Here is a 26488-nt window from a genome sequence, read left to right as displayed (position 1 = left end):
TCCCCGCGGGCTCGGCTGACGTGACCCTTCAGGCCGCGCTCTGACCAGCGCTAACTGCTCGAGATGCGCGAGAGCAGCGCTCCGCATGCGCAGTGAGGCTAGAACCCGGCGGCACCGACATGCATTGCGAGCGACGGAGCCGGCCAATGGCATTTTCGTCTTTCCAGCCCCTAACGGTGGCCCCCTTAGCAGGGGGAGGGGCTGCAGGGGACGAGCCGTGGGCGGGAAGAGAAGGGGGGGCCGACGCGCTGAGGTGGGCTGCGGAGAAGCGGGGGGAGGGGCGCTGCCGGGAACGCCGCGGGCGGGGAGAGGCCGGCGGGGGCCTGCCCTGGGCTGAGCCTCGAGGAGCCCCTGCGCCTGTTTGAGAGACGGACGCGGTGACGCACGGCTCTCCCGCCCAATCGGCGGCGCCGGCCGGCTTGTCACTTCTACTCGGAGGCGGGCCCGCCAGCGGCTGGCGAAGGGTCGAGAGGTACCGTCTGTGAGAAGGCGCCCCTCCCCCCAGCCCTTCCCTCGGGCCCCGGCCTCGGGCCCCGCCGGAAACCCTTGGGTGCGGTGACCTGCCGTACCCTGCCGGGTGCCGCGCTCCCGCCGACAGACGGACACGCTCTCCGACCGACCGACCGCCCGGCACCTGTCCTCCTCAGGCACATAGCCCCCGCTCCCCCAGCCACGTAACCCCCCGACACGATCCCTGATAGCCCCTCCTCAGGCACATAGCCCCCCTCCCTCAGCCATGTAAAAACCCACCCCCACACCCAGCCCCCCCCCCCCCCCCGGACACCCTGGCCATGTAACCCCCCCCACACAATCCCTGACCGCCTCTCCTCCGGCACATAGCCCCCCCCCCCCCCACCATGCAAACATTCACCCCCACAGACAGCCCTCCCGTGGACATCCCGGCCATGTCACCCCCCTTCCCACAGACGTATACCAGCATTCTTCTTTTCAGGCACACACCTCCCCGATAGCCTCCCAGCCATGTAGCCCCTTACCCCCAGACTCCCATGGACCTCTCAGCCATGTAACCCACCCCACATCCCCAGCCACAAGACTCCCCCCATGGACTGACCCCCCCCACATGGACCCTCTACCACGTAATCCACACCACAGACACATACCGACCAACTCCCTCAGGCATAATCCCACACTCAGACACACCCCCAGCCACGTAACCATTCACCCCACAGACATACACTGACTGGACCCCTAAGGCACATACCCCCGCCACCCAGCACAAGTTCCCTTCCCCACTTACATCCTGCAGTCCCTGCCCCATGTTGCCCTCCTGAGCTCAGCTGGGTTATTGTTGCTCTCTAGTATTTTGCTTGGTTGGCATCCATGTCCTGGGTGAGCTTTCACCTCAAGGACAAGCAGCTGAAGAGACTTTTATATTTAGTTCTTACTCCCTGCCCACCCCAGTCCTTTATCTATATCTGTGCAGCTCCAGTTGCAGTAGTGCAAGCTGCCTTGGCCCCACCATTCACCTAGTCCTTTGGGTTCAAAACTGATTCAGTGCCTGCTCTAAATCTTGTACTTTCCATACTCAGGTAGGGAAATGCATATGTTGAAATAGATAAGAGAGAGTAATGTTTCTGTTAAGAGTAAATTCCTGGAGTCAGGAACCTGAGTGTCTCGTATGCTTTCTGGTGCTGTATATGTAATATCATCAGACCTGGGTAGCATATAACATGTTGCATCCCAGCTCTTAGATAACTTAGTTTTAAATACTGTAGATGGATTGTTAAGAGGATTGAGTAACTTAATGAACCATTATAGGGGTAATGTTGTCCTCTTTTTCAAGGCAGCATCTGTTCAGCAGAGGGTCTTGAAGGAACCTCTCCCAAGCCTCATCCCCATTGTGTATGGCAATAACAGGTCATTGGGTGTGTTGTGGGGTTTTTCAACTTCCTTTGAAGCATCAAGTTTGGCTGCTGCTGGAGGCAGAATACTGGACTTGAAAGAGGAAGAGGGTCAGCTTTAGCTTTTAAAGTTTTTAGGGCATGGACTGTTTTTTGCTGCAGTGCCTAGCATGATGAGGCCCTGATCGCAGTTAGTTCTCTGGGTGCTATTGTAATACAAATAGTAATGGGCTGATAGTGCTAGCTGTTGATATGGTTCATTTCGCATTGTATCAATGTGGCAGCTTTGAGCACTGAACCTTGGTGAATCAAACCATATCACATGCACCATATAGCTCTAGGTACTTTCTGCTGATAGCTGCAACATACTTAATAATACCTAGATACTACAATGATAGGTATGTGAGAAATACATAGCTAGGTAAAATGTAGTGTCTCTTCTTTTCTGCATGTGGGCTGATTTTGGAGCAGGCAGAGCAGTCAAGCCATGACAGATGGAAAGAAATGAAGTTTTAAATGTCTTATTGAAATACATAGCAAAATCCATGAAAAGAACCAGATGTTTGTAAAACTGCCTGAAAATTAGAGGGAGTCTTCCCATGCGGAGTTCTTACAATTAGATTCAGGTTTCTAGTTTGAGTTTAAAACAAAATAAACCCTAATGAGAAAAATGTGATAAGTGTTTCCAAATTATACACTCAAAATGTTCCTCATTCCTCATTTTGAAGAGAGGAATGCTACACCCTAAAGGCTTTTCATGCTTACTGGGAGCTTATCTGTGGAAATGCCAGTCTTCAGACAAGGCCAACTTTTTAATATAATTAGAATCATAGAAGATTAGGGTTGGAAGGGACCTCGGGTTATCTAGTCCAACCCCCTGCTCAAAGCAGGACCAATCCCAATGAAATCATCCCAGACAGGGCTTTATCAAGCCGGGCCTTAAAAACCTCTAAGGATGCAGATTCCACCACTTCCCTAGGTAATCCATTCCAGCGCTTCACCACGCTCCTAGTGAAAAAGTTTTTCCTAATATCCAACCTAGACCTCCCCCATTGCAACTTGAGACCACTGCTCCTTGTTCTATCATCTGCCACCCCTAAGAACAGCCTTACTCCATCCTCCCTGGACTGCCCCTTTAGGTAGCTGAAGGATACTATCAAATTCCCCCTCACACTTCTCTTCTGAAGACTAAACAAGCTCGGTTCCCTCAGTCTCTCCTCATAAGTCATGTGCCCGAGCCCCCTAATCATTTTCATTGCCCTCCGCTGGACTCTCTCCAATTTGTCCACATCCATTCTGTAGTGGGGGGCCCAAAACTGGACACAATACTCCAAATGTGTTCTCACCAGTGCTGAATAGAGGGAAAGGATCCCTTCCCTCGATCTGCTGTCCATGTTCCTACTAATGCAGCCCAGTATGCCGTTAGCCTTCTTGGCAACAAGGGCACACTGCTGACTCAGATCCAGCTTCTTGTCCACTGCAAACTCCAGGACCTTTTCTGCAGAACTGCTGCTTAGCCAGTCAGTCACTAGTCTGTAGCTGTGCATGGGATTCTTCCGTTCGAAGTGCAGGACTCTGCACATGTCTTTGTTGAATCTCATCAGATTTCTTTTGGCCCAATCCTACAATTTGTCTAGGCCACTCTGTATCCTATCCCTACCCTCCAGTGTATTTACCACTCCCCCCAACTTAGTATCATCCACAGACTTCCTGAAGGTGCAATCCACCTCATCCTCCAGATAATTAATGAAGATGTTGAACAAAACTGGCCCTAGGACCAATCCCTGGGGCACTCCGCTTGTGACCGGCTGCCAGCTAGACATTGACGCATTGATTATTACCTGTTGAGCCCGAAGATTTACCCAGCTTTCTATCCACCTTATAGTCCATTCATCCAACCCATACTTCTTTAGCTTGCTGATAAGAATACTGTGGGAGACTGTATCAAAAGTTTTGTTAAAGTCAAGGTGTATCATGTCCATCGCTTTCCTCACATCCACAGAGCCAGTCATAGAAGGCAATCAGGTTGGTCAGGCATGACTTGCCCTTGGTGAATCCATGCTGATTGTTCCTGATCACCTTCCTCTCCTCCAAGTGCTTCAAAATGGATTCTTTGATGAATTGCTCCATGATTTTTCCAGGGACTGAGGTGAGGCTGACTGGTCTGTAGTTCCCCAGATCCTCCTCCTTCCCTTTTTATAAAGATGGGTGCTATATTTGCCTTTTTTGAATCATCCAGGACCTCCCTTGATTGCCAGGAGTTTTTAAGGATAATGACCAATGGCTCTGAAATCACATCAGCCAACTCCCTCAGTGCTCTTGGATGCATTGCATCCAGCCCCATGGACTTGTGCGTGTCCAACTTTTCTAAATAGTTCTGAACCTGTTCTTTCACCACAGAGGGCTGCTCCCCTCTGTGATGCTGGCTGAATTTGCTAAGTATGATGATACTGTTTATGTGCATGTATCATATTTGCATTGGAAGTTATGGATATGTTTGATGTATCAGTATTTCAACTTGTGCTGTGTTTCTGGGTGACACCCCCCAGACAGAATGGCTGCATCACTAGCTGCTTGATGGCCCATTAAGGGAACTCAAAGGTACAATAAGCCCAGGGAAAGATCTCAGGTGCTACACCTGATGAGTCACCAGGATTTACTCATGTGACCCTGGACTTCATCTTATTTCTTTAAATTTCCACAAGCAGTGTGGTAAAGGCCAAAGGACATAAAAAGCAGCTGTACCACCTCCATTTTGTCTTCAGTCTTCACCTACCTCTGGATCAACTCATCTACAACTGAAGCTGTGAATCAAAGGACTGAGACCCATCCAGATACCAGAGGGACTATACAAGTCTGCAAATGCCTTGGCCCCCTGTACCTGGGAATGTCTTAATAGGCAATTAAGCAGGCTTGTGCTGCAGCCATCCTGTCTGGGGTGTCGTCCAGACACAGCACAATTTGAAATACAGATATATCAAACATATCCATAACTTCCATTGCACACATAACACATGAACATAAACTTTATCGTCTTACTTAGCACATTTTAGCCTTTCTAACAGGACCTGACACGGCATATCTCATATGAATTATTATGATTTTGACATATTGATGTTAAATAATATAATAAATGCCCCCCTACCAATCCAGTGAGCGTGACACTCTGCACAATACATACATTGAGATATTGCCTCTTCCACAAGGAACTTAGATTCTCAGCATTATGTTTATAAAGCACTTTGAAGATGAATAACTCCATATGAATGTTAAAAATTATTTTTCATAGTTCATAAGATTTTCTTTCCATGCTGCTGCTCAGGTATTATCGCCATACTGTCAGGGCATCTTTTCTTTTTGATTTCTTTTGAAGTATTGATTGGTCTCCAAAATGCATAAATGAGCTTGAATGCAGTTTCCTTGTTCAAAAAGAGTGCAGTTGCTAATGGTCTGAAGACTTGCATCAGAACTCCATGCTTGACTACTTTTCATTGTTTTGCATATTCCATTGCTCTCTTTGAATTTCTGCATTCATTATTTCTCAAACCTCGTTATGTAGTCGCAGGCAGTTACCCAATTATCCTGTCTCTGTTAATGAGTCCTTATCCAAAATATAATCTTAGTGTAATGCTATTGACTTCAGTGGTTTTACAGCTGGGATAAATGTTGCCAATTTATTTGCTTTGTGTCTTGAATCAAGTCTTTTGTCCTGTTGCATCTGTGTCTCTTTTGCATGCCTCTCCGCCCCCCACAAAGTTTTTTCAGTTTCTTTGCTTTTCCAGATACAAGAATATGTTGCTCAGATACAGTTCAGCAAAAGCTTAGGGATCACTGTCCTGGACTCTTCCACAGATACATTTACCGCTAGAGAAAGGGGATTGAATTAGATAGAGCCATGCAATCACTTGCAGATTCTGAAAATTTGAATAAGACTATATCACAGTCCTAGGTGGGTGATTGTGTTTTAGCCACGGAAAATAACATTAACTTTTCATTCCACTGAAAAAATTACAAAACTATCTTGATAAATTTAATTTGTTTCTGGAAATGCTTATTGCATACAGAAGAAATTTCATCTTCTGTCTACACATTAATTAAGTAGGGAGATGCTAACTCAGCAGTATTGAACCACCAAAAGGGCAGACAGAGAAGGTCACAGCTATATAATATACCTGTTGAGTCACTGAAAAAGACACCAGAAACTAAATGCAGACTGCCTGTTGAAGCTGTAGCACTTTAATCCACCCTATCTTTTCCTTGTAGAGAACCTAGTTTAAAATTTTTTTCTGGGAAGGGATTGATTGTTTTCAATCTGTTCTGTTTGAGTTCAGGGGTCAGAGGAGAATTACTGAGCAAGACTCCTCTAATCTTTCCACTTTGCGTACAGTGCTGCTTATCACAAGCTAACTTTACTTTTTTCTTTTTCTGCAGGCTGGTAGTTATGTCCTGAATGACAGAGTTCCCTAAGTTAATAATTCTCCAGAAAGTAGCTGTAAACAAAAGGGAGAAGAAAAGAGAACATCAACAAAGCTGTAGCTCAGCATAAATATCCCAGGATGTAAATTCTGACTGGAAGTTCAGCTTCCACTTCGGACACCCTGATATCTGCTGTTTTACTTTTCTTCATTCAAAACTGCTCTTTTGTTCCAACTTTTTTTTTTTTTAAACTATATCCTTTCTCAGATTTACAAGCAGTTCCTTTTATAAAAAATCTTTTATAATAACTATTCGCCGCAGCTGTGAGCTGGATTTGTAAAAGGGAGGACAAATTATCCTGACAGGATTTTTTTCTTTCTTTCTTGGGATATTGCTTTGACTGCACCATGGCGGATAAGGGTTACAGTTACTACCGAACAGTAATATTCACTGCCATGTTTGTTGGCTACACACTGTACTATTTCAATAGAAAAACATTTTCATTTGTAATGCCCTCAATCATGGAGGAAATAGAACTGGACAAAGATGACTTGGGTAAGAACTTTCTTTGTGATAGAGTTTGTGCATGTTTTCTCTTGGTGTATATCTGGTTATGTTGTGTTACCAGAGTCCATCTATTAAATGTATGTTCTATCTACCTGAAGAAGTGGAGAGAGAAATCATCTATTGTAGAATTTTGGTTTATTTCTCCCTAGAAACTTAATCTTTAATATCTAGGGCCAAATCTTTATATCTTTATTCATGCAAGTGCCTATAGTGCTGCTGACTTCAGTGAGACTGTGCAAGTGAGTAAGGCAAGCTGAATTTGGTCTATATTTTGTAGTAAAAAAATTTGAAGTGGTAGTGCATGCTTTGTGTGCCTCACTGATAATATCTAAAAGTGACAATGCCCAGTTAAAAATCCATATCTGTTTTTTTTTTTTTTTTTAAAGATTTCCTTCTTTGGCTATACCACTTACATTATTTAAAATTAAATAGATGTTTTAAAATTAATTGTTGTTGCCATTGGAGCTGTTTCATTTGTTGCTCATTTGTTTTACTCAGCTTGGTCATTCAAAGTTAATCAGTTTCACTTTTTGTGCAGTTATTTTCCTTTTGTAAATCTAAGGCACTAAAACTGCTACAGTGTTTATTTAAAAAACAAACACACACAAATCTTTTTGTGTTGGAATTTTTACAAAACCAAAGGGAGATTTCTATTGAGTTTGATTTTTTTTTAAATGGGGAGTTTTATTTTGGTTTGGGTTTTTTTTTAAACAGAGCCTATATTTTGGACAAATTATTCCCTCTAATTGTTCAGAATGTTAATTTTAAAAAGTCACTTCTTAATCTGCAAGAGTTGCAGTAATAAAAAAATGGAAGAGGCCTATGAAGTAATTTTGTCTATTCCTCTGCTACTGTAGAATTGATCTCACATATTGGAAGCTTCTGCTGTGTCAAAATAGTCTCAGAACCAAGCAACACATATTCAGTTCAGCACAATTCAAAGCAATCTCTCTCTGATTCATTAAACTGGATGGACTCTTTCAAAAAATGAGTAGTGAAAGGAACAGTGTAAACCCAGTTATATCTTAGTAAAACAAATGTAGAGCCCTTGTTTTATCAGGGATGCTATTTGGTTTGAGGCTCAAGAAGACTGTAGCAACAACAAAAAGTTTTTTGTCCATCACCATATTTTGTTTGTTTCATTAGTGGGTGGATAAGCAGAAAAATCTAATATTGCTGAAATTAATTACCTTCTGCCCGAGGTAAAACAGTAGTTTTTAAAATATATATATTATTTTTCTGCACTAAAATGAGTCAGAACTTGGGACTGGAATCAGTGTTAACTGCAATCCAGTTTTCTGCCTTGAAGGGGTGTGTTGAGAGACTTGTTGGACAAAATGGTTCAAACATGGTTTTGTTTGAAAAATTCAGTTGTCTCCTCTAGTCTTGGTAAACCACGATAAGCCTTTGATGTCTACAATACCTTAAATCTGTTCAGTTCAATAGCTTGGCAGTTCATCGTATCCTTCATGTATCAGTGCTGGGCATGGAAAGTAAGAGAATTAAGCTGAGGATCTGTTATGTTGATTATCAGGATTTATTGACCTAAGGTGAATATTTGAGACAAAATGTCATCAGTACAGGTGGATCTATATGGGAGTTCAATTAATAATCAGACAGTCATACGTGGATAAACCTTGGTGTGGAATAAAAGTGTCACAAGGGGAAACAGTGTAGAATCGCTATTCCACACTAGTTGTTCCAGGCTTTTTCTCCATGTAGACGAGCCATAGTCTGGTAAACTGACACAGGTGCCTAAAAAGATTGGGAAACAGTTTATTTGGAGATGCCTATTGGTAGCACTAATGCTTCTTGTTTTATAAATCCTTCTTTGTGTTCAATGATTTATGGTTTACAAACAGCATGGAATGGTTGGGTTTTCAGTTTGGTGAAACTGTAAACCTACAGTCTCTATAACTACAGTGGAGTTGAAGTCCTCATGTGCTTTGGAAAGAAAAAACAAAAAAACTCTACTTGTCATATTCTTACATCTATCTCAGCTCAGATACTAATATTAAAGTCTGCATCCTGCTTAGAATCCTGATTACGCCTCTTGAAACCAACTAGAAAGCTGTTGTCATTCTAATAATAGCTAGAGGAACTGATTTCTGCCTGAATGACAACTCCTTGAGTGTGCCCCAGTAGGAACCTGGCTGAATTAACCATCTTGTTATAAAATGTGTTACTGAAGTATGCCTTTGGGTTCTAATTTATTGCAGGTCTCATCACCAGCAGCCAGTCTGCAGCCTACGCTATCAGTAAATTTATCAGTGGAGTCCTCTCTGATCAAATGAGTGCCCGCTGGCTCTTCTCATCTGGCCTTTTACTAGTGGGTGTAGTCAATGTTGTCTTTTCTTGGAGTTCTACTGTAACAGTCTTTTCAGGGCTGTGGTTCCTGAACGGGCTGGCACAAGGACTGGGGTGGCCACCGTGTGGGAAGATACTGCGCAAAGTAAGTATACTTTGAAAATCTTTTTTTTTTTGGCAGGGATGCAGTCCCAGACTTATATACCAGGAGGAGTGTTTAACTTGTGCCAGGGCTGAGCACTTACACCGCTACCTCTGGGCTTGGCAGTTCATAGTCCTGGCACCTCTGGGCTTGCCACATGAGTTATGAAAGTAAAAAAATTGCTTGAACCCCAGCACCTCTTTCATTACAAATTAAGTACTGATCAGAAGACAATGAGTAGAGGATGATACAGGCATGACTGCTTTGTGGGAAGTTCGTAGCAGCTCTTGTCCTAACTTCTTTCAGAGCAGGTACTGTATAGAGAATACTGCAAGGATGCTTGTTCTGGGATCATGGGCAAATTCATAGCTGTTCCCACTTCTCCTAGCAGAGAGTGCTGTTTACGTATGGCTCCAGGCATGATGTCTGTGGGTGAACTCCAAGCTGCTCTATCCCCTGCCCTTCTTGGAATAGGAGTCTCATATGCCTCCTGCTGCTTATTCAAGCCAAGAATACTAAAGTTGGAGAGTCAGTTACTCCATTCATTTATCTTAAGCAAGACGCTTTGGTTGCTGATTATAGTTTAATTTGTTAAATCTCCCTAGCAGCAGAATTTGTAGTCATGAGAAACCCCAGTTGCTGGATTCCAGCCCCTGAGTTAGCCTCTTCATTTTAGTATTTGTCCACTGCTGAGAGAGGGAATGATAATTAAAGTTTGGTTTGAACTGGCAGTGGTCACATGAGTTATAAATCACAAGCCATATCATGTTGCATTTCAGAATATTTTGGGAGAATGATACCTACACCTTCTGCCCCCAGGAGAAAAAAAAATCCAGTCTGCCTACACAGAATATCAAATGACATTCAGAACACCATGTGAGCAGGACTCCTGCTGAATTGTGTGTCTGTTTAGATTGCCACAGAAGCCACAATTGGATAATTTAGCTGAGAGGGAAAAAAGCTTAATGTTATGAAACTAGGGGCTGGTACCTGTGGTTCCCTGCAGAAATGTTCAAATGACTTATTCTAAGGCAGAAACAAAGAATGAACTGCCATGGAGAAGGCCATGTCCTTCTCCTCCACCATACTAACATTGGCAGGAACCTCTCTCTAATCCAATAGTCCTATTTCTGTTCTCTGTGCAAGACTAATCCTGGGAATGGGGTATGTAAAAATGTGGACAGGTGCCTTTGAGAAATGGAGGAATGAACAACTAATCACCTGTATATGAGGCTTCTCTCTCCATGAAGCTTTCACGCTTCCTCTTCTCTATCCTGAATGAGAGTTGGGAGGAGAAGATGCCTTTCATATAGGGCTGTTTATACACAGAGGAGGTAGCTCACTGAAAATGAAGACAGAATATCAAATAACAGAAGACTGTCAACAAAGTATTTGAATTACATGGGGCCTAATCCTACTCCCTACGGCATCAATGGAAGTTGTACCATTGACTCCATTAGAAGCAGGATTGAGCCCACAGCGACCTTTCTGTCAGCAAGGGCCCAGTTTGTGCTGAGCTCACTCAATATTCACTGCAGTAAGGATCATGCCCCTAAGGTTACAAGCTGAAACACTTGGTTATCCTTTCATATGGTACAGTGCAGGCAAATCTTTCCAGGGTGACAGCATCATCAAGTGAGTTAGAGCTCTTCCTGTACCTTAATTTCCTCATCTGTAAATGGGAATAAATCTGACCTACTTCACAGGGCCAGAGTCTCTGAGGCATACATCATTAATGTTTGCAAAAAGCTCTGAATTTCATGGATGGAAGGGGATACTGAAGAGTAAAATATTTTGATATTCAGTTTTATAAACCTCTGTCTGCTAAGATCTGAATTGGCCACCATTGGACTTAATTGCAGGTTTTTGGAGCTGAGTCTAATCCCCACTCCATGGCACTTTGCTCACACTCTCTTTCCCTGTTTCACAGTGGTTTGAACCTTCCCAGTTTGGGACGTGGTGGGCAATCCTCTCCACCAGCATGAATCTGGCTGGTGGATTGGGCCCCATTGTTGCTGCTTTGATGGCTCTGAGCTATGACTGGCGCACAACTCTGTCTATCTCTGGCTTCATCTGCATGGGTGCCTCCTTTGTTTGTCTTGTCCTGATTAAAAATGAGCCGTCAGATGTCGGGCTGCCAAACATTGAATCAGGAGCCACGAAAGGGAAAAAAGGTGAGCATTAGTCTCCTTCTCTTACAATTAAGGAGCACAGGCAGCAGCAGGACCAAGAGGAAATGGGATGTGTTCTACCAAAATTTGGTAGTCTGAGTGTCCCTCCAGCCCCTGGTGCAGGAGCCAAGCCCTTCCCATTTACTGAACTTGGTGCTCAGCAGCGTTTAACAGATCTGCTTGCAGTCTTATGTTGTGAGAAAACTTGTGGTATCATGATTAGGGAATACCTGTGTGTTTTAACTCCTGTCTCTCTCACAGTGTGAAAGTATTGGTGACCTGGATTGTGTGAAAGACTGTCATCTAATGGAATCTCGTAGGGTGGGGAAAGACCCTGACCCCCTTTTGCATCTATCCCGATTTTGCCACTGCCTGTGTGACCCTCAATAAGTTACTTCAGCTCTGTGTGCTATAATCTTCCCATCTATAAAATGTCTCTATGTTAATACTTTTCTATTTACCATGGGGTCTTAAATTATTTATGTGGTGATCTGAGATTCTCCCTGCGTGGAACTTCTTAAAATCATACTACCACCCTCTCCCACTATTATGGCAGCAGATCCTGCAGGACCCCAGTCATGCATAGGGTTCTAGTGCAAAACATAATTATTTACTTACTTGTTACTTACTGAACAGCAGAGAGAAGTGCTGACTTTGGCATGTCCCTACATATCTCCAATAAACAGAGTATTCTGCCTCTTGTTTTGTTGACCCCTGGTTTGAGCGGACTCTGCTCAACATTTGGTATCCTGAACTAGGACATGTAGTTAATAAATGTTGGTTCAATTCATTGGAACATGACGCTTCTCTTGAGAACAAAAGGCATGTAGGGTTAGGGTTGTTGCAACATAGGGACTGTCACTGGATTTAAAGGCCTACAAAAATATATGTAAAGTACTGACTTCTGTATCACCCTGTAAACCTTTTGCTGCTGGAATTGGCATTTGATAGTTATCATGGGAACACAATTGCTACCATCATGTGTTTTGGGGATATGAGGGTTAGTAGACAACTGGCAGATTCATGTAAGAACCAAGCAGCTTGCTGAAACACAGTGTCCCTGCTGGGATGTACACAGCTTCTTTCGCAGATTAGTAAGGACTAGAAACAAAATCTGGAGAAGCAGACAGTATGTTCTGCAACATCCTCTATGGGAAGTGTTCACTGAAAACCACAACAGAGCGAAGTTATGGAAAGTAAAATGTAGTTTTTCCATGTGAGCTTTTTAATGAAGTGGAATAAATGCCACAGGTTTCTTTGTACACAGCAAATGGGTGGTAGAAGTGGCCATTCAGTGCTAGTTATTATGAACTACTTCTATATTTAGAAAAGCGTTACTGTTACAATGCTGCTCCCACTGCATAATCTGCCTGTAGATCACTACTGGGTTGATTGTCCCATTGCTATGTCCAAGTGGTGTAACAGTGTTTCTACTAATTCTCCTTTCAGCCTCTTCCAGAGATGACAGCACCCTGGCAGAACTGCTACTCTCGCCATACCTCTGGGTCCTTTCAACTGGCTACCTGGTTGTCTTTGGAGTGAAGACATGCTGTACAGATTGGGGTCAGCTCTTCCTGATCCAGGAGAGAGGACAGTCTGCTCTTGTGGGTAAGATACAACAGTCTCATTTTAAAGCTTAAGGCTGTGATTTTCAAAGATTCCTTAAGGAGCGAGGTGTCCAGTTCCTATTTTAATAGGATCGGAGTGTCTTTGAAAATACCAGTCCAGATGATTAGGGTTACTGACTGGCAAAGCAGAATGGTCAAGAAATACATGCATTTCCTCATTAGGTCACAGGTTCAAATTCAGCCCAGGCTTGTAGCAACTAAAAGTTAGTGTCCTTCGCTGGCTAATTGGTGGCATATGTGAAATGAGTTTGTGTGTCTGACCAGTTCCTAATGACCAGGTGTCCATGACCAAGAAACCCCCAGCACAAAGGGCACAAATTGATTTGATTTAGTCATGGTGATTTGAACAGTCTTCTTACCTCACCTCAAGGGGTTCTTATAGATCAATGTTAGGGCACACTGGCAGGGAGACAATGCGTGGGAGAAGTCTGCCATGCTGCTGCCTGGTTTGCACCTCCTCTGTGGACAGAAGATTTCAGTCTTCTAGGCTGTTGGTGTGGCACTACGCACCAGCAGTTAACTCAAACACCACTTAACTAAAAACCACAAACAATATCAGATGGCTCTGAGAACTTGGGAAACTGAGAGACAAGGCAAAGTGTAAGCATTTCATGCTAGTTGCTCCATTCTCCCTGTTACTGCCTTTATACTGAACTGCTCACTGTGTACAAACATAAACCATTAATAAGAAATTGTTTTGTGTTTCCTACCTGGATCTGATTGCCTAACCATCTCCTTATCCTGTGTTCTAGGCAGTTCCTATATGAGTGCTTTGGAAATTGGGGGACTGGCAGGAAGCATTGCTGCTGGGTATCTTTCTGACAAAGCAGTAGCACAGGTAAGCAGCCTGGAACCGTGTCCACTCCATTATTCTCAATAGCAAAGCTGGTAGCTCTCAGTGTAATAACTGAAATATCTGGTAACTCTGACTGTGGATGTTCCAGGGGTGAGAGAACTACAAAGGTGTTGGTGGTCAGTTCGTGGGGGAGGGGGGAGTCTTGTGGCTGGGGGCCAACTAATCAACATTAGTTGATTTTTTTTTCTTTGTAAACACATCAGAAGATACAAAATCTTTACTTTCTAACAACTGGGATTTTCCAGCAGGTGACCAACTCCCATTTCAATAGGATTTTGACACCTATCTCCTTTAGGCTTCTTTGAAAATCCCAGCCAACATGCTCTGTGCTCAGAGGTGGGGGTGGGGTGTAAGTGCCCCCCCCATATTAGAGGTGGTCATTCTCAAAATTATTTTCTGGTCCCTCCCTCCCACAAACTTCTGGTGTTTGGCTGAAACTGTATCTGATCTGCTGTAATTTTCCAAAATCCAAGCCATCCCTGATCTGCACTGCACAGAGTTGGGGTGGGTGGACATAGGTGTAGTCCATTAACGTATTTGATAATTTCCAAATCAATGAGTCAAGAAGCATATGGAAATGCAGCCTGATGGGTGTTATCAGAGTCCTAGCACTGCCCTGCTGGAGTCCTGTAATAGTGAAGGTACCCTGGGACTCTTACTGTTGTCAGGATTAGTGACACCATCTAGTATTCACTTGGTCTAGAGGAGGCATAACATGTATTGTGTTGTGCAGAGCTCCTGCTGGAGCCCTTTTCTAGATAATGGAAGTAATAAATATGACTGTAAAGCAGACTAGCACAAAAGTGGATCTGTGCTGTGAAAGTCACTAGCTGAGACTTTCCAAGGTTAGCTTAGTCTTGTGTGATTAATAGACATTTCTGCAAAGAGATAAAGCTACCTATGAGAAAAATAACCACCTATAACAATCTCAGATATGAATGAATTCACATGGTAATATACAGACCAGTGTACACTAATCTAGAGTTCATTGGTTTTATTCAGAGTTTTGTGCAACCCCACTTCCTTTCTTGTGGGTTTTCACCTCTTCACTTTTGCTCTCAGATTCTCATTCAAACAAACCCCAAACACAAAGTGAAACCTCACGTGAAACTGTCAGAACAATCAGTCATAGTTTCTACCCAAAATAGTAGTTCAAAACTCAGCTAGGGTAGTCAAAGACTTGCAGATCTGGATTGCGTTTTGTAATGAAACTGAAAACCAAGTGAGTTTTGCCTGGTTTTGTTAGAAAAGTTTCTCACAGCCCTATGATTAATCATGTGTTTCTGGTGTCCATAAGAGAGAAGCTTTCAGTAGATTTATATGTACTGCAAACCGAATTAGATTATAACATCTTATAATGTTACCATTTGCAGCATTGCACTGCAAAACACAAGGCCATAAAAGCAGATTATATTATACAGATATCAAATATCCACATGTTGTAAAGCAGTAAAAACCTGGTTATGTGATTGTGTGAATGAGGGATGGAAGGTAAAATTACAGTTTAAATTATAAAATCCTGTGTATTTATAGCCACATTCCCTGACCTCCACCCATGTAACGAAAAGTCCAGATGAGAGAAATTCACTCCAGCTCTGTAGTGGTGGGCAGTGCCTGTGTCACAAGTTTCTAAGGGAGATCTCCAGCTAACATTGTTTCTGATGAGATTACAGATTTGGTTGATAGAGGTAACTGTGGTGATATAATAGACTTCTGTAAGGCAGTTGACTCTGTGCTGCATGATATTCTGATTTTTAAAAAAACTTAGCACTATATAAGATTAATGTAGCCCATATTAAATGGATTAAAAACTGGTTAATGATAGTGAAAAAAATTGTAAATGGGGAATCATCATGCAATAAAGGTGCTTCTGGTAGGTTCTATATTCTTGGCCCAGTTTTAGTCAATATCTGTCAATGATCCGAAAGAATATATAAAATAATTGCTGGAAAAATTTGCAGAAGACACCAAAAATTGGTGGATTGGCAAATAATGATAGATACAGGTTTGTTATCCAGGCAGCTCTAGATTGCTTGATAAGGTGGGCTCATTTGAACAACATTCTAAATTCAGGGTCACATATCTACGAACAAAGAATGTAGGTTGCACAATATGGGGGGACTGTATCCTGGAATACAGTGACATTGAAAAAGACTTGTGTCATGGTAGATGACCAGCTGAACATGAGCTCCCACCCTGCTGCTGTAATTAAGAGGGCTAATGTAATCCTTGGATGTGTAAGCATGGAAATCACAAGTAAAAGTTAGGGAGGTGTTGTTTTACCTCTGAATGTGACATAAGTGTGACCCTTACTGGATTACTCTATCCAGTTCTGCCCTGCGTGGATACAAAAATTTGGATCCACATCTATGATAATTAACTTGTATACACCCGCGATCTGCATTCCATATGTATCCGCACCTGCACCAACACCCTATCTCACTGTTAGAGCCCTGCACAGATACAAAATTTTGAATCACATCTGATCTGCAATCTGCAAAGATGGTAAACAATACAACTGCATCAGCAGTTGCGTGTGGATTTGCAGGGCTCTAAGTTCTTGTGTCTACACTTCAAAAAGGATGTTGAAAAATTGGAATGGATTCAGAAAAGAGCTACAAGAATTATTAGAATCTGGAAAATATGCTTTTGTGAGAGATTTAAGAAGCTCCATCTATTTAGTTTATCCGAAAGAATGTTTAGAGGTGGTTTGATCATGGTCTACAAGTACTGTTACCTACATTGGGAAGATTTCTGATAGTAGAAGGCCCTTTAGGTAGGGAGCTGAATTGAGACAAATTAACTACAAATAAAATTAGTGAGGATAATTAACTACTGGTACAACTGACCTTGGGACATGGTGGATTCTACATCATTTGGAGTCTTTCAAAAAGACAGCAGTCTTGATTGTTAGATATACTGTAACTCAAACAGAAGTTATGAGCTTAATAAAGAAATTATTGGGTGAGATTCTATGTCTATGTTATGCAGGTCATCTCATCCCCTTTGGCCCTAACTTCTGTGAATCAGTTGGCATATATTACTCTAATTTTCTGTGTGCATTCTCTCTCTCTCTGTTCCAATATGTTACAGGCGGGTCTGTCAAGTTATGGGAATCCTCGACATGTGCTCCTGCTTTCCATGATGGCAGGAATGTCTGCTTCCATGTACCTCTTCCGGGTCACAATCACAAGTGACTCTCCTAAGGTAACCCATGCACAAGTAGTTTTTTGTTCCCATGCAGCATGTGCTGTGACAGAAGTATTGATCAGTTCCATTTAGATGGTGGTGAATGTTCTTGCACTCAGACACTGACTAGCACAGGTTACAGGAGGGGATTCCTGTGTTGTGGCATTGGAAGCTCTGCATTAAAATGGTAGAACTGTGACACTACATTATCTTTTAATTTGAGTACTGACAGTATGCTCAGTGCCACTCAAATAAAGGAAGAACCAACCCTGCCAAGAGGAGTTCAGTCTAGCTATTAGCAAAGCATGCTCAAGCAGTAATGACTTCTGAGACTCTGTTGAAACCTGCAGCTCTTCCTCTGACTTCATAATCCTATGTGTAATGGATGGTACAAAATTCAAGGGCATCCTATTTGAAAGAATTATCAAATGGATTGTAGTATAGCTTTCTGAAGCCCTGTTTCAGAACCACCTTGTCTGGTTTGGAAGTTATGGGTTTTTTCTGCAGCTGAGAAATTAAAGCAGCATTGGCACCCTGAAGTCTAGTCAGTTTCACAAACTCAACTAAAAATAGCTCCAGGATCCTAGGCTTGCCCCAGAGTCCTTTGCCAATTTGGGTGATTTTACTATCACAATTCAGATATTTTCCTCCCTCTCCATTCTGCTGTGTGAAACTCCCACAGATGAGGGACAGACACTATTTCCTCTGCAGAGTCAAACTGACTATACACAGTGCTGCCAAATGCACAAAGCAAACAAACTGAAATAGAGAAAATTTCTCCTCTGCTCTCTTTCATTTAAGTTATCTGGGGTGTTGTATGTAATAGTAATAGTGTAACATGGCAGCATATGACTTTACAGAGAGATACAGGGATCTTCTGTTGAGCCATCCTGTTGGCAGGAATTAGAATCCTGAAAAAACTGGTGAGTAAGTACTGCTGATTCCTGGTGGCAAATGTTGCTTGTTAGCTCCAATAGAATAAAAGGGAGGTGGAACCAGCTGTCTAGAGAGAGGGAATTGGAGTCTGAGACATAGCTGTCTCTGCAGGGAGACGATAGGAACAGTCATGGCAGAGAGAACATTTAGTTTGAGGTTTCTGTTAGAGGTAGTGGTTCAACTTCCAGTAAAGTCAAACCCCAGGAAGGTGGTTCATGTAGCTAAAGTGTTATCAGGTAGAAGTGTGTTTAAGCTGATGGTATCCCTTTAATGGTGAGGATTTTCTCAGTACAAGTTTGGCAGTTCTCTGCATCAATCCCTGACATTTGTGTTTTCTGTTTCTCTCCCTGCTGGTCGTCAAACAAATGGAATTTCACTTTTACCCTTTTTATTGTTTCCTCACTTCTCCTTCAGGAAAATGACTTCTGGATTGTAGCCTTGCATCCTCTCGCTGCCCTCACAGGCTTAACAGAACAGGAGGTTTCTGCTTTGTTTTTCTCTCACCCCTTCTGCCTGTTTCTACTTTTACTGACTCTTTTCTAGTCTGAAAGGTTGGTTAGTTCAATGGGATTTATAACCATGGCATTATGAAGAGTGCTGTAAGTTTTTTGAAAGGAGCTTCATATTTTTATTTTACTAAACTAACTGAATCTTAATATAGCCAGTACAAAACACTGAGAGGTTCTAGGGATGTTTATTCTTTAGATGAGATAATCAGCATGGACAACTACGAATAGCAGTCTTATGGCTAAGGAGTCCAGATGTGGCTTCTATTCCTGCCTCTGCCATTGACTTCCTGTTTGACTTTTGGCAAGTAATCTTTTTGCCTCAGTTTCCCAACCTGTAATACCGGGATAACACTTACCCCATAGGGATGTTGAGGCTTAATCCATTAATAGTTATGCAGCATTTTGCAATCCTCAGACAGAAAGCCTTAAGACGGGCAAAGAATTATAAGCCCTTTATGGGTCTTCATTTGGTGCCATTGCTCACATACTTTTCATTGCCAGTTTGGTAGAGTAAATTCCAATTTCAGAGTCCATGTTCAGACAGACTATCTTTTAATATAATGGAGGATTTTCTCCTGGCAAAACGGTGGTGCCTCACAACAGGTATAAATGCCTTGACCAATATCTGTCTTTAAAACTATAATGCCCTTTAACCAACATGCTTCAGAATGATTTTTTTAAAGGTTACCATGAAGCAAACACCTTTTCTGGGTCATTTCACTGTAACTTAATGCTCATTAAATAAAACTTTGACAAAACACAGCAACCCTATCTTCCTATTTACGGGGTTTCATATTGAGACTTGGCTGCATGATGGTTCAGACTGTTGTTCCGAACCATAAGTAAAAGTAAGTTCTTGCTAGCAAACTGATAATGTGCTGACCAATACAGTCAGGGATGCATTAAGTTAAAAAACATCTTAAAAATAAACTTATGTGGCAGAGCCGGCTCTGTTTCAAAAGATTAGACTTTATATCCGTGGGCCAGGGAAGCAGTGTCAGCCACAACAGTGTTCAGTTTGAAATATATTGTAGAGAGGGCTTTAGACATTGAGCCAATGTCTAACCATAGCAGTCAAACTTAGCGATCCCATTTTCTGATTACTCTTTGCTTGTGTTGACAGCTGTGGATACTGATTCTAGGAACTATCTTTGGGTTTTCTTCTTATGGACCAATTGCATTGTTTGGAGTGATAGCCAATGAGAGCGCACCTTCCAACCTGTGTGGCACCTCCCACGCTATCGTTGCACTAATGGCCAATGGTAAGTCACTCGCCCTCGCCCTCACAAAAAACCTTAAGGTGGCAAGGTGAGATTCCAAATGGGCTCTGATATTATTGATATGATCAATTGCTACTTATTGATACGGAAGGTGGTCTCTCAAGTAGCACAGTTGAGAGAATTGAAATCGAATACCTCTGCAATTGAGCCTCTTCTTATTCCACAAAGACAGCTCTGCAGACCTGACACTCTCCCTAAGCAACTTCCCTAATCTTACACTTGATTTTCAAAATGTTTCATGCTGCAGCCCACCATGAAGCACTCTGTGGACCACGTTGAGGACTGCAGTCTCAAAGGACAAACGTTGGAGATCGCAGATATCCCTATTGTTAATAGGTTGAATTTAGAGATGGATAAGATTGACAATACCAAGTGCATCTTTTTTGTTGGGCCTTCTGGGACCCTTGCCTCATAAGTCACCCTTAGAGACTTCTTGTCAAAGTCTTACTATTAAACCTGGGCCTTTGCCAGTCGAGTGAAATCTTTAGAATAAAAGGCCACTGTGCAGAGGGTTAACTTATTAAGGAAACAATTCTTGCACATTAATATGCTCTAAGATCTTTTTTTCTTAAGAAAAAGGAAAAACAAACACTCTGGGAATTATTACCAGCATTCTGAGATCTGGACAAAGCCTGAGTTTCTGTAACATCTGGGTCACAATGTGAGAAAGTCCATTTGAAATTTGGATCCAGACTTCCGCAAATCTCAGAGGAGTTTAACTGTGCAGTTTTGGATCAGACATATTTCTGGTCGCAAGTGAAAATGCTGCACTGTTTAGTTGTCTGTCCCCCCTTTATAAGAATTCATTGTCCAAATTTTGATAAGCTTTGCCAGAGCACAGATCTGTCAAGGATTCATGTGTATATCAGCTGCTCACACCAAGACAGGCTGCGACTCATTCCTCACTTTCATCATAAACATTTGTAAACAAAGATAACTGCAGCCACAGGACTTGCTCTTGTATCTTCTCTGGTAGCTGAATAGGAATAACTTGCTCCCCTGAGTTCTCTGGCAGTGAAAATATCCAGTGGAGAGGAAAGGGTGGCCGTAGACCATTTACTGAGGCACCCTGAAGGAGTGACCCCAAGAAAAGAGTTGGGAGCTATCAAGTGACTAGCTCCATTTCCCTAGGCAGGACAGAATTGCTCCCTACTATGTGTTATAGTGCTGTGTCCACTGTTTAAAACACCTCAAGCTGTCAGGCTTGCAGCATTTTTATAAATGCAGGGACCAGTGCAAAGAGCAGTGTCAGCAGGAGAAACTGGAAGGTTCTGCTGCTAGTAGGGACTCTAACTCTGTTCTCTTCTCTCCATTATTCCTGCAGTCGGTGGTTTCCTGGCTGGACTGCCTTTCAGTACTATAGCCAAGCACTACAGTTGGGCCACAGCCTTCTGGGTAGCCGAAATAACATGTGCCATCAGCACTGTAGCCTTTTTCTTGTTACGGAACATCCGCACCAAGATGGGTCGGATACCCAAGAAGATTGACTAAAGATGAGCAGCAAAGGTACTAAGGCTGCTCCTGATGCTATCATGGAATGGCGACTAACGGGCCTGGGACTGAGTTTCCTACCAATGCTGCCTAGATAAGGATGAAATAGATCAGAATATTTATCATTTCATTTTAGTCATGTTCCTGTTTGGAAAGACAAGGTCTTCAGTGGCTGTTATGTTTTAATGCCTATAGCCTTTTTTGGTTATTCAGTTAGTTTACATCTCACCTTCCGTCTTACAGAACTGTTAGTGAAGTAAGCAGAGACTTGGTAGTCTTGATTGCTAGAAGTACTGCAGAAGACTGGTACCTGGTGCTATATATAGCCTTCTTGCTGCTGGCCTCAGACATAGCGTTGCTGTCGATTCAGCCTCATTGCTTACAGAAATAGTAGTATTAGCCAGCACCTGAGCCTATTTTAATTCACCTCCACGTGGTGGTGTCATTGCAGCTGTGACCCAGCTTCCTCTACCATGAGCTACCTTCTGTGTCTCCCTCCCCAGAAGCAGAGACCGCTGGCTCATTACTAAAGAAAAGCACTGCTCCCCCAGCTCTATCAGAGACTGAACAGTTATTGGTCCACCAATTACTGCAGATCCCTGCCATTGCAGCAAAATAGCCCCCTTTTCATTAACTGCAAATGACTAAAGTTCTTGGAACTCCATTCCAGAGATGGGAGCATTGTAGAACAGTTACTTTTTCTGTTAAATTAATCACCATGGCAAACCTTAGAGTATTAATGAACTGCAAAACCAATGGTTAACACCAAATAGACTAGTAGTCACTGGAGTACCAAGGAAACAGGTTCAAGAGTATATGCAGTAACAGCATCAGACACAGACATTTTGTACAGCTCCCATTCTTTCTGCTTTATCCAGAAAAGTCTTTGAGAGAGATTTTTATCATTAGGTTGTAGATGATTATTTCAGATGAAAGCTTACATTTCTAATGGCTCCAGTTCCAGTGAGCTGACCCAGGTACAATATTGTTAGGTTCAATTGCAGCATATGGGTTGCTTATTATTGTGACTACTTGTTAGGAGTAGTAAACGTCTTATGTTAACAGACTTTTCTTATCAGGATTTTTGTTAGTGCTCCCTGCAGGCCTGTAGTTCTTTAGAATGCTGCTCAGTGGCACCATGCTGAAGCTATCTTCTCATAAGACTGCAGTCAATAGATGGGGACCAGTCCTAACAAAATGGCTAACTCTTGTACAAAAGTAAACTAAAGTGGATATTTAATCATGAGTATCAAGAAATATTGTTTACCAACTGTAAAATAAAAATGGAGCAATGCAATGGGACCATGAGATTCCTTGTGTAAAGGGACCAAGAAAAAAGTGGGAGCTCTTGCCCAGAGGTCAATGCTGGATGAAGGGCATTCCTCTTTCTACATTGAGCAGGCTTAGTCAGTAGTAGTCATTTTATGCTGCCCTTCCTGCTGCTAGTCCTCAGAACAGCTGTGCAGACACTAAGAACTGTTTCCCCCCCCCCCAGTTTATTCCTTTTTCATTTTACACACCTCCCCGGCTTGAAATCCATTGTTCCTGTTCACGCAGAGGTAGCTCCCTTCTAAGAGTGTTCTGGGCACAGTAAAGCACACATCAAGTTGGAATGGTAGCAGAACACCCGAGTGACAAGAACCAGGCTGCATGTTTTCTGTCAGCTGAAGCTAGTGATACACTGCCAGTTCATACTAGCTCTAGCAAGAACGAACGTGTCCAGTCCAAGAATTAATCGGCTGTCCACACTTTAAGGGAACGTTTATTACTTATACATCCAAAGTAACCATTTGTCTGAGGCATAAATTAAAGCTGCAGAGAAACTAATATATATGTACACACAGAGTAAGAAGAGTGTCTAGCTGAGATATTACCACCATGTTGTGTCTTATCTTCCTCTTTGTTACAGAGGCAGCATGAGAGCTACAATCATAGCTTCAGCCACAGATGGCCATTCTCAGTTATAATAATAAAACTCACTGTTAGGCAAAGGAGGATTCCACACACATGGAATAAAGCAGCATTTTTGGAGGTGAGAAAAGCATGGTTTGGGACCTCGTGACAGACTCCCTTGCTGCTGTAGCCAGAGACAGGATCCTGGGAAGGCTGTCTAGTGAGGAGAGGCTCTGGAGTGATGCAGTTAAAGTCCTCTATGATCCTGGTCCAAATGGTCCAGTTTTTTCTGCTACTTCCAATGCAAGTTTCAAGTTCTGATCAAACAGCTCACACCTGAAATAGTCACACACAAAGAAGCATCAGGATCAGAATGGGGTGACAAAATCTCCATCTACAACCCAGCACATACTGGTGTTTTTAATTGGAGAACACTAGCTGCAAGACAGCCCCATGCCTTCACCAGCTTCTCTTCCATTCCAAACTCTACTAATGGTGACATTTTGAATTAAAAGACTGTGATTAACAAAGCAGCTTGAGTTCGGCTTTCCTATCTGACATGTGAAAACAGTTTAAAAAACAAGGCTTGATTGCAGGGGCTATAAGTGCAGTGGGGAACACTTCACATTGCTCAAATGGAACAACTCGGGAGCAAGTTTCCTCTAACCTTTGGTGGAGGACAGGAATCAGACTGGTGTCCTTGGAGAACCTCCTCCAAGAACCTGACAGCGCTGAACTCCCTTATGGAATTTAATCAAGCAAGCTTGTTAGGCTTTTGATTGACCAAGACAGTAGTTTTGCTGGAGGTGCAAAGCAGTCAGGTAGCCAACCAGAGCACCAGTCAGCAGCACAGGTCGAAATAGAGTCCAGCAATCTCTTATGTTTATTTTTAGTGCACGGACCTGGGAATGGGAGCCAAAGACATGGGGTCTACTTTCAATTCTGTCACTGACAGAAAATCAACTGTCTGCTTCCCCACTGTTAAATAAGTATTAAGACTTCTCTTCTTCAAAGGGTATGGTATTGTGATGGTTGTACAGTGCTCTGCAAGGGACGAGCAGCGCAAATGCTCAGTACCTCGTTATTCTACACATCATCTGCCTACTCCGTACCTGATCGGCATCTCCAGTGAGTAGAAAGGGTTTTTCAGAGCGAAGTCAGAATAAATCTCATAGATCTTACGCAGAAGGGACTCTATCCCAGCTTGCCGTGGATCAGTGAGCACAACAAATTTGATCCCTGGAGCCATAAAGAAATAAGCATTAGCATAACCAAGCTGCAAAGTTAATAATACTATGAAATACATTCTGGAATATAATTGAAAAGGGGCCTCGTTTACAGGAAGGATGGGAAAACAGCTGACACCAAGCAAAGAATATTTAAAACTTGTCTTATTTCATTTAAGTTATATAAAGAAAGATTAATGACTGAAGAGTGTATTTTAGAAAGATAACAATGCTAACATGCAGGATGTGATTTTCCTTTCAAGTGCACAAAACATGTTTTGCAACATTGCTACCATGCCTATATACTTGACCACCTCTAAGAGAGTCTTGCACTTCAAGCATACAGGTTGGGTTTTATTTCAATTCTGCATCTAGATTACAGACTTAAAGACATGTTGGCCAATTAGCATGTCTTGTCCATGGCTTTGTTTCCCTTGTTCTAAAGAGGGGATAATTCTGTGGGGGGCAGCAGTTGAGGCTTAATTCATGTTTAAATGCTTTGCCATTTTAGGATAAAAGGGACTAGAAAAGGGCAAGGGATGATTATTTCAGTTGGCATCTATAACTCATTATCCAGTTAGAGAGCACCAGGAGGATTTACAAATAGCTGATGGGCCTTTACTCAGAGCAACAAAATCTAATTCAGAGAAATACCATATGAATAAAGATCAAGCATGAAACAATACGTTTGCAGCAACATACAACAAGTCTAACAAAAGCATTTTGAATTAATCTTTTCAGAGAGAGAGAAATAGCCCCAAGACTGAACTAACAGACAACATGAGCAGTAAATCTTACCTGTTAGAGTCTGAAAACAGTGTAGTTTAAATGTGTCTGTTTCCAACATCTCAATACCGGAACTTCCCAGCTCAGGAGACAACTGGGACCCAATTGCGAACAACCTTCACAAAGAAAGAGAAATTACTTAAGTCTGAGATAAAGGATTCCTCTTCAAGTTACTAGAGATGTGATGGTGAAGAAGGGACACTATATGCACGCTCAGTTAGTCTTTGTAGAGTGTAGCTTGTTCAGGACGGAATATGGCTTCTTCTAGGTTTGGCCAGTGCTTCACAAATGCTGGGCATTCCTGCATTATTAATGATCATCTGTGCCATGGTAGCCAGGGCACAGAGGGCTAGACTTGGCAGTGCAAACTCACGAGTGGAACATGGAGGCCAGCATGAGCTTTTCGTTGGAGGAGAGGCGAGGCCGGCCAAAACGGATGGAGACTGGGTAGTTGGCAGGGTTGCCCAGGTACTCCAGCACCTCCTTCCCATCAGCCGTGTACTTGCCGTTCACGTCAATGCCATTGATGGACAGCACAGCGTGCCCCACTGCAAGAACCAAAGAGCCGGAGCTGAAGCGGATTTGCTGTCAAACGATCCTAGAAACAGGAGCTGCAGTAACAGCCCCCCGCCCGCCGGCCTCTCCAGTGCGGTCTAGCGAGGAGTCATCGTTCCGGGGGAGAACTGATGTGTTCGCCCAGGAGTGTGCGCTCCGAGTGTGACTAGGGCCATGGAACCACTCACCCCTCGGGCCGGGCCACAGCCAGAACCACAGTCCCTCCCCCCCGGCAGCTCCCGGGAGGATTCAGCGCCTCACACCCCCCAGCAGCCGGCCCAGCCCCTCCAGCGTCCTGTGTCAGCGCCCCGGCAGGCAGCCCCGGGCCCCGTAACGGGCACGGCCCCCCCCGGCTGGCCCTCCCAGCGCCGCGCGGTCCCCGGTGTTCCCTGGCGCCTCCGCTCGGACGCCCACCCCGGATACTGTCCCGCTGCCCGAAGGCCACCACCACGCGCTCGTCGTGCAGCTTGAGCACCAAGTCCAGCGGGAAGCTGAAGGTTTTCTCGGCCTCGGAGCGCGGTGCGTAGTGATCCAGCTGGTAGATGAGGCCCCCGGCCTTGTTCACAACGTACACGCTGAAGATCGCCATGTCGGCTCCCGTCCGACCCATTAGCCCAGGGCACTATGGGAGATGTAGTTCCACGCCTGGCGATTTGTGCCAGCGCGGTGCACTG

At 43.3% G+C, this 26488-nt stretch overlaps 2 protein-coding genes across 6 annotated transcripts; one reads left to right on the top strand and one right to left on the bottom strand.

Annotated features, from left to right (window-relative positions):
- The first annotated feature begins 1015 nt into the window (after positions 1-1015).
- SLC37A4 (solute carrier family 37 member 4) lies at positions 1016-26488 on the top strand. 5 transcript variants are annotated; one of them, XM_067566581.1, is made up of 11 exons: positions 1024-1550; positions 6294-6833; positions 9065-9297; positions 11225-11468; positions 12915-13073; positions 13846-13931; positions 17043-17156; positions 18489-18554; positions 19707-19845; positions 21188-21369; positions 25215-26488. In XM_067566581.1, the coding sequence occupies exons 2-10, from the start codon at positions 6686-6688 to the stop codon at positions 21352-21354; spliced, it is 1356 nt and encodes a 451-aa protein (XP_067422682.1). In that variant the 5' UTR covers positions 1024-1550; positions 6294-6685; the 3' UTR covers positions 21355-21369; positions 25215-26488. The 5 variants fall into 5 exon arrangements, 4 of the variants coding, with proteins under 4 accessions (XP_067422696.1, XP_067422682.1, XP_067422674.1 ...); XM_067566573.1 differs by lacking the exon at positions 25215-26488 and adding an exon at positions 23264-24250 and having other exon boundaries at positions 1349-1550; XM_067566595.1 differs by lacking the exons at positions 21188-21369; positions 25215-26488 and adding an exon at positions 20111-21180 and having other exon boundaries at positions 1016-1550.
- On the bottom strand, positions 23099-26424 carry TRAPPC4 (trafficking protein particle complex subunit 4). Its single transcript, XM_067566660.1, has 5 exons — positions 26229-26424; positions 25633-25807; positions 25272-25375; positions 24360-24486; positions 23099-23583 (listed from the first exon to the last, which is right to left on the bottom strand). The coding sequence occupies exons 1-5, from the start codon at positions 26422-26424 to the stop codon at positions 23505-23507; spliced, it is 681 nt and encodes a 226-aa protein (XP_067422761.1). The 3' UTR covers positions 23099-23504.

This window comes from Emydura macquarii, unplaced genomic scaffold (genome assembly GCF_026122565.2).
Source record: "Emydura macquarii macquarii isolate MOO-44397 ecotype Brisbane River unplaced genomic scaffold, CSIRO-AGI_Emac_v2 contig_312, whole genome shotgun sequence".
In the NCBI taxonomy this organism is placed as follows: Eukaryota; Metazoa; Chordata; order Testudines; family Chelidae; genus Emydura; species Emydura macquarii.
Note: the sequence above shows the minus strand (reverse complement) of the source record. Positions and strands in the feature narration are given on the sequence as shown.